This window comes from Athene cunicularia (assembly GCF_003259725.1).
Source record: "Athene cunicularia isolate RWA chromosome 2 unlocalized genomic scaffold, athCun1 chr2_part1, whole genome shotgun sequence".
Taxonomy (NCBI): domain Eukaryota; kingdom Metazoa; phylum Chordata; class Aves; order Strigiformes; family Strigidae; genus Athene; species Athene cunicularia.
In genome coordinates, this window is record NW_020799095.1 from 25,852,056 (window position 1) to 25,860,267 (window position 8,212).

At 37.2% G+C, this 8,212-nt stretch overlaps 1 protein-coding gene across 1 annotated transcript; it reads left to right on the forward strand.

The window, feature by feature from the left end:
- Positions 1-1,445: 1,445 nt before the first annotated feature.
- On the forward strand, positions 1,446-6,244 carry SEM1 (SEM1, 26S proteasome complex subunit). The gene is made up of 3 exons (XM_026843186.1): positions 1,446-1,460; positions 3,712-3,824; positions 5,753-6,244. Exons 1-3 carry the CDS (start codon positions 1,446-1,448, stop codon positions 5,793-5,795), a joined length of 171 nt encoding a protein of 56 aa, XP_026698987.1. The 3' UTR covers positions 5,796-6,244.
- Positions 6,245-8,212: the final 1,968 nt, after the last annotated feature.

Genomic DNA, 8,212 nt, shown 5'->3' on the forward strand with positions numbered 1-8,212 from the left:
CGGCGGGGCGGTGCGTCTCGGCAGGCAGCGCCCCAGCGGTACGGAAGCAGCTTTTCGGTGCCTCGCGGGTTCCTCCCCACTCCGCCCCGGTCAGAGGTGGGGGGCTGCAGCCCCCTCGGCGCCGGGGTTCGGCACGAACGTGCTGCCTGTGCCCAGCTGTGCGGTTTCGCGGGGCGCAGCGCACCCGAAGTGCTGCGTCATTGTGCGGGAGAGCTGGGAACGAGTGCGGGAGGAACTTGCAGCGTCTCGGCTCTGGAGATGAGACTCGCCAGGGAGAGGAGGGGTGAGGGGCGGGGAATGAGTGTAAGGTGGAGAAAAGTGTGGAAAGGAAGCAACGGGGCTCTAGTTACTCTGAATCTCTTTTCCTTTTGAAACACAAATATTTATGTGTTGGTTTGCTTTTCATAGGCGCAGCTGTATTGAATGAGGAAATTAAATCTGAATTCAGTAAAACAACTCAGTGTCTTTTTACAGATATAATCTTGAAAAGATCCCCATCAGGGCATGATTGTTTTCTCCATGTCGTTAATTCTGGGGATTGTTTTAAGCTGTGGGTAATGAGAAATGATACAAAACACGATGGACGAAACGTCAGGATTTTTCTTCTGTAATGTCCTCATTATATTGTGAGGGGGTTTTGTGGCCTTACAAGCCTTAGATGTTCTGAATTCTTCAGTACCAGTAAAAATACTATTTTTACACTTACTGACAGAAAAAGTTATTGACATAGTTCAGATGATAGCTAAAGTAAACTGATAAGACTAGTCTTTCTTTTCCATACGTGTTTCCTAAACAGGCAAAAGATATTTATCTTATTTAATGTAAATTAAATATTTGCAGTAGGGATGAAGGAAGTCTTTGAAGCGTGCTTCAGAACCTTGTGTTAGTCAGAGCGCTGAACTGCTGTTACAGAAGGTGAAATTTTCTACTTCAATCAAGCTGTACTACAAAAGCCAAGTACTTTGCAAACTTTCTGGGTAGAACAGAGATTTATTAAAGAGTGACCACAATTAGGCTTAGTGCTGATCTATTTTGCAAAAAATAAGAACCTCTAAATAGGCCCACTTAAAATCTTGGGAGGGAGATAGTAGGTTTGCTATGTTGTAAAGAATGTTCAGACCACTTTGAATGTTATCTTCAGTGCTTAGGAAAGAATTATCTTAACTATGTGCTGAAACTCATGCCAAATTGTTGTTCTTTCAAATTAAAACACCATTTTCTATGCAGCAGAAAAGCTTTGTGTTCTATTACCCAGTTTTTATCCAAAGGAAATTAGATAATGCAAACCTAGGTTAAGGGATAAAAAACACTGGATCTTTGGGAATTTCTTTTATTCAGATATAGAATTTTTCTTCAAATAACTTATCAAATCAAGTTTATGTATTGAAAGCAGATGTGTTCTATTTTTACAAGATACTTTATTTGAAGTATAGTGTAAGTATAGCATGATAGATACGAGTGTATGTGAATTGGTCACGAACTTTTTGTACGCCGCTTCTCAGAATGTAAAAAGTAATATGTAGAAATAATAGGATTTTAGTTTTTTTTATCATCTGCTCTTAAAAACATTTTTGTTTTCCTTTCCCAAGTGCAAAATATGGCAATCAGTGATCAGTATACTAAAATATTGTTTTAGAGTTCAGCTGTGACAAGGTTCTCAAAATTCATTCTGTAATTTCGGTGTATATTAGTAATACTTCATGGTAGCAGGCTCTCAAATGTTCTTAATACTTTCAATCCCAGATAATGCTATACTTACTTCTATTTAGTCGCAAGCTTATAATGTTGTTGGGAATAATAACTTTAGTATGCAATTCTGGAGTATAGTGTCAACATACAGATACTGTAGAATCTTGTGGATACAACAATGAGAATGTAATTTAGGCTTTAATTGCACTCCCTCCCCCTTAGTGTGGAAGATGACTTCGGCCTTTTGGACTCTTCTTCAGTGCAATTTGGAATGTGGTTTTGTAGTCTCCCGAACTGACCTTTTATGATTGAAGCTGCTGTTTGTTGGGCTGGTTACTAGTTACTATGACTTTTCTCAAATTTGTAGATCTGCCTGAGCTGCTTACACATTAACAGATAGAAAGGTTTGACTTTGTGTTCTTCTTAAACTGTTTCGAGCTTTGGGTTTTGGTTTTTTTTTTTGTATCTTTGAAATCCAGATAAATGATGTGAGTGGTAAAGCTTTTATTTTCACAAAAATAAATCTGTTGCCTATATATAGCCAAAACTTATTGCAGATAGTACTAAAATAAAATCCTTCCATTTTAGGAACTAGTAGCACAACTAAATTAATGTGCTTTTTTATATTGCATTTTTTTTCCCCACCTTTTTGTCCCAGTTCTTTCTTTTGCTGTCCTTAGGACCAGTAGGATTTCTGTGCTCCTTCGTCTTTTCCCATTATATAATTTATTTCAGTAGGGAAGTTTAATTGTAATGCCTTGTCTTTAATCAGTTACAAATGGATTTTCTTGTTCTGGTTAATCTCAAATATTAATTTTGTTGCCTGTCAGTGTTAGGAGAAGGAGGAGCAAATGCAAGGGCCAGCCTTCATTCTTAATTGTTCACAGTGAATTAGTGTTTAATGTTTTGCCTTACTAGCTTTTTTCCATACTTCATCATAATGTTACTTTGGGCCTTAGTCCTCAAAGCTTTATCTGGATAGGCAGCAGATGGCTTACTGAATTGTAAGGGGAAGAGTGGTGTTATCTCTTTAAATATACTGATAGACTTTGAGAAATAAAAGGTCACAAGTGTCAAAATTGTGGTGCTGCTTATTTTGGTAACTTTATAAAAACTTGGTGTCTGTCAGTAGATGAAAACTGAGAAACTGTGTTACCCAGTGAAGTAAACTGACTTGCATTTACACACAGATTCTGAGCTTTCCTGATTTTTGATTTTTACTATTTTTCTAAACTAGCTAGTTGGGGGGGTGGGTGGGTTTGCGTTTGTGTTTTTTTGTTTGTTTGTTTGTTTGTTTTTTTTTAATATAATGAAGCAGTAAGTGGGTGATCAGTAGTTTGTCAAGGCAGATGTGCCAAGTTACTTTGTTACAGGAAAAATAGAAAGTAGGTTAGCAAATGGACATTTAGTATCTTGCCTCTCTAAGGAAATAGCTTTTGCTGTTTTGTGAACCCAGAAGTGGTTGGTTACAGGTAGCAACTGCTGTTTGCAGATGCTTCTCTCAATTTGCCTTTGCTTCTGCATCACAGGTTCTTCTTTGGTATTTATCCACAGACTCTCTGAATCTGATTTGAGTCAGAGGATCTGTGTATGTGTTTTGGCAAAAGCATTTGATATATGTTTATTTTTTTAATTGGAAAAAAAACCTATTTAACTACAAACCTGGAATTGCACACCTTTTATAGAGCTTTTAGGAGTCAAATACTCACTATTGCTTTCTTTTTACAATGGTGCTACAGCTTGTCCATTTGTATGCAGAATGTCTCTTATGAATGTGTAATGCTGCAAGCCATGATGTGAAGTGTGTAATGAATGATTTTACTTTTTTTACCAAGCTGTATTTTTCTTGAACTATAAGAAATTGCAGGGCGTCTGTTAGATCTTTCTGTGCTGTTTTGTCTCCTAAATGCTTAAATATGATTCAGACTCTTCTGTCAAAGAAGTCTAGTCTACTTTGCCCAAAGGCTGAGCTAATGTGCCAGTAAGACACAGTACCAAAGCAAAGCAGCATAGAATATTTAGACCTCTTTTTTGTCTTTAGATTGGACTGGTTTAGATGAAGATGAAGATGCGCATGTCTGGGAAGACAATTGGGATGATGACAATGTAGAAGATGATTTCTCCAATCAGTTAAGGTAATCTTTTTTTTAATTTACTGTTCTAGAATATGGGTAAAATGTTCAAAATGGCTCTGTTAATATCTGAAAGTTTGAAGTCTGCTTACTTTAAAAATGAGATCTGAAATACACACAGAAAAAAAGCTCTGTACTTTTCTGTCTAAAGCCTTTCAGAAACAGATTTAAGGGACTACAGCAGAGTGAAGTACTGAGAAGCATTTAATCTTTTAGTAATTGTACTGTGAACCCTGAAATATGCCTGATGTGTTCAGGCTTTTGCTGTGCTACACAACTTAAACAGTACAAAGATCATTGCAACTTGTGATACAGTTGACACTTTTTCAGTTTAACATGAATAAGTCCTTTTCTAAGGATTTGTCTGAATATGTGAAAATTCTGAATCATATTGCAAAGGTTAATGGCAAGGGATCCAAGATTCTCTTCTGTGTGATGTGGTATGCAAAATGTGTTGTTATAATTTTTTTTCTATACCTTCAAATAGTATTGCTGTTCTTTGTCCAAATGGACAAATTTTCTAGAGATCAGTTACCTATATTAATGTTAAGGTTCCCTTCTTGTGTGTGGTGAACATGCTGTTGATGAGCAACAATAGCAAGGTAATTGTTCATCACATGCCTTTAAAAAAGTGATAGCAATTTGGGTACCTCTAATCCAGTTGTTTAATCTGCTTTGTCACTTGTATCTTCAGTTAATCTTTTACTGATGCATAATTATGACTTAAATTGTTTCAAGCAGCAATACAAAGTCACATTTTATAATTAATCCCCAGTATGTTGCATGAGGACAAACTACCTGTAATACAGCCTGGTTGAACTATTTCTGGGCTGATCTCCCTTGTTGTACTCAGGTGAAAGTGACCCTTTATGTAGATGATACAACAAAAGTCTGTTGTTATGGTTGGTTCTTTTAAGATTGAAAGGCAGTTAAACTGTAATATAGGAAAATAAGTTGATATGTAGTGAAATAGCCTTTCAAGGGATAGTGTAATTCTTGATTACCATAGTTGATCTTGGCAAACCTTCACTAACTCTTAGCCTGTAGTATTGGTGACTGCATACTGGTGTTAAAATCATAGTTTTTAATGTTGCTTTGTGGCAGCATGTTTTTATTTCATCTTTAGAAAGAAAATGCTGCAGTTCTCCACTTCTAAAATTACGCTACTAAGTATGTAAACTAACCTGAAATACTTTTAGAGATTTGAACCACTGCATTTAGATACATGTATTATAAGACTAGGAGATTAAACAGGATGTAGTTCTGGCTGGTGTGTTTGGAGGCAGGTGAAAAGCAAAGTGACGACAGGGTAGGAGCAATAGCTTGAGGTTGCTGACTTGCTGTCCTGGCCACAATTAAGGGGAGCAGAGCAATCCTTTTCCCTCAAAATTGTTCATTGGAAGGTGTATTGCACCAAGATTTAAAAATAATGCAGTCTTGTATTTTTATTTAAAAGAAACAAAGAAGAAAGTTTAAATTATTTTGGAAGTGCGTGCATTTAAATCACTTGGGTTAATGAGTTTATTTGGCTTTCAGAAATCTTGAAAATAACTGGCATAAGACAATATTTTGATTTTTTAAAATATTTTTTATTTTTTGTCTGTCTGGAGTTGTTTCAGGCTCAAAGGTGCTGCTTTGTGCCCTTTAGTTGTACTCAAGCCATGGTGGGTCAGAGGACAATAACTATGTTTAAAAGAACCATTTGAATTTTTCACTTAGTCACTTTCGGTGATCTAAGACATTCAGCTGAAGTTGAACTATAGAATAAGTGAGGTTAAGGTATACCAAAAAGCAGTATGACCTGTTCATATTATTTCTAAAATGACTTTATTTCTAAAATATATTGTGCAATATATTTAGTTTTTAAGAATGCAGATATCTGACAGCATTTATTTGCATGTTTTAATATACTTCTCTTTTTTTCTATACAGGGCTGAATTAGAAAAACATGGATACAAGATGGAAACCTCATAGTTTTTGCTGAATATGGAGTGGTTTAACATTGAACTGTGGATAGACTATATTGAGAAAAGAAGAAAAGATTGAAAATGAGATGACACACTTAGTTCATTATCTGCTTGGATTTATTGTTGTTTTATATAAAAAATAAAGTTTTTAATCTTAGCCTAGTCATATGTTCAGCCTCTACTCACCTGGTAGCTTGTATTTCAGTTCGGAAATGCCTTGTGTGACAGAATTCACGGATTTGCCTAGAATGTTACTAATGGTGTCGGTGGCTGATGCTGTTGCACCAGCCTCTGTCATGGGGAACCAAATAAGCATTACCAGAATGAAGAGTGGTGAACATTTGTAATAGGGGGTGTGGAGATGTAAAAAAGAAATAAAATATCCATGTATTACAGGTAAAATTCAGCAGAGGTAGAAAGGAGTTTTGGGGAGTGATAAAGCTTATTTTGCCTCAAGCTTTATTTCCTAATGACTTGGGGTTTTTTTGTTAATAACTCCATGTGGGTGCCAGTTTGGTAGACTCAAAAGATAACCCCCCCCTTTAAATTGCATCTTGCCACAGCAGAATTCCAAACTCTCCAATCCTGTCCTGTAGTTTCTCAAGCCTATTAAAGAGGAGCCCTCTCTGGAGGTGAAAGAAGTTCTGTTCTCATGCTTATTTAAACCTAGGAATTTCTGCTGAAATAGACTCCAGTTTACCAGTTACAGCAGTTCATCTGTATCACGTAAACATGCCTGCTGAGAACGGAAATAGAACTTCCAACTCATTTCATGGAGGCCAAGAAATAGTTGCCAGATAGATACAGCAGTAGTGACTGGGTTCGATTACTCTCTGAACTAGACAACAGAAGGTGGAAGTTATGAAACCTATTACCAGTCCCAGGAATCCTCCCCAAAGGAGCTGGCATATGCAAAGACAGAGGGAGATCTGGCGATCCTAGATGTGTAGGCCATGATTGCAAATGTTTTAAAAAAATTAATTTTAATAAAGGGGCAAATATAACGATGTACTCCTGGAGTTTGAATTAGCTGCTTGATTTTCAGCAGTTTACTGTAGAGAAGCAAAGATGTAATTGTTATTTAAAGTAAGCTTTCAGAATGAAGAAGTTAGTTGATGGACCTGCAATAATGGTATTAAATGCTTTAACCTTGTTAACTAAATAACTGAGTATCTTATGTTATAATTGCATCTATTAATGCAAAATGCTAGGAAGCTTCCCCCTCCCCAAATTATTTATATTGTGCTGTATTTATGATGGAGTCAAAATTCACTGTGACCCTTACTGCTTTCTGAAGATGGTTCCACAAAGCCTGAGACCTTCCATCGCCATCTCAATGGTTCTACAAAACTGGATGTGTCAGATGGTGTTGGATGCCTTCAGATTGTCTGGTTTTGTGCTGCTTGGGGAAAAGAAAGGCAGGCCCTGTCAAATAGCCTTGCCCTATGCTCAAGTAAGTGACTTGTTCAGATTGAAATGTGGCTCATGCGGCCCAACTCTGTAGAATAAAGTCCTGGAGTTTGTATTTTGACAAGTAACAGCTGAAAAATCTGTGTATGGAGTGGCCAACAGCAATGCAAACATTCTTAGGTTAGTGCTGGGAGTTTAAGAAAAAAGTGCCTTCAGTACAGTTCTGAGATTGCTGCTAGTGTTACTAACACATCGGGATTGGAAGTTGAGTAATGAGACTGACCAAAAGAAGATGACAGAAGAGCTATGGAGATGTCTGGTGCAATCTTAGGATAGGGACAGCTGCTTTCCATTACAGGAGTCTGGAAACCTGGCTAAAGCAGCCCAGTTCCATCAATTACTAGCAGCAGCAGGAGGAAACCACGGAGGCAAAAAAGCATCTTTGCATCAAGAAATCTTAGTTTTTTCCTGAGCCACTGTTCTCTCATGTTAGTATCTTTTTCTACTTTCTTCACAAAAGCAGAATTGTGCAGGGAAGGCTAGGCTGAGTTAGTCTGATGGCTCTGCACTCTTGCACTAATAAACTTCCTTTGGCTGCTAGCATATGACCTGGAACCCCCAGCTGGAAAATAAAGAGCAGTCTGCTTTGCGGGTCAGTTTGATACAGTCTGTATAATGCTGCCTGCACAAGAGAATTTGTTGCAAAGGAGTAAACAGGAAATCCTGTGCAAAATGCTACCAGAACACAGCTTATCGCAGAATCAAGCATTTCATGGAGGCTGATGGCCTGTATAATTACCACTCTAGTCTTAATTTTTTTGCCCTCCAGTTTATTGTGTGGCCATATGGTTCCTTTTATTTTAAGCTTACCAGTATAAAAATGTCTTGGGAACCTTTCTACTTCAGATTGGCTGCTTTATTTCTTTCTAAAAATTTTAAACCCCAGCTGGTTTTGAGCCTGAAGCTAGATGTTTTATTGCCTTTTTTTTTTTTTTTTTTTTTTTTTTTTTTTTT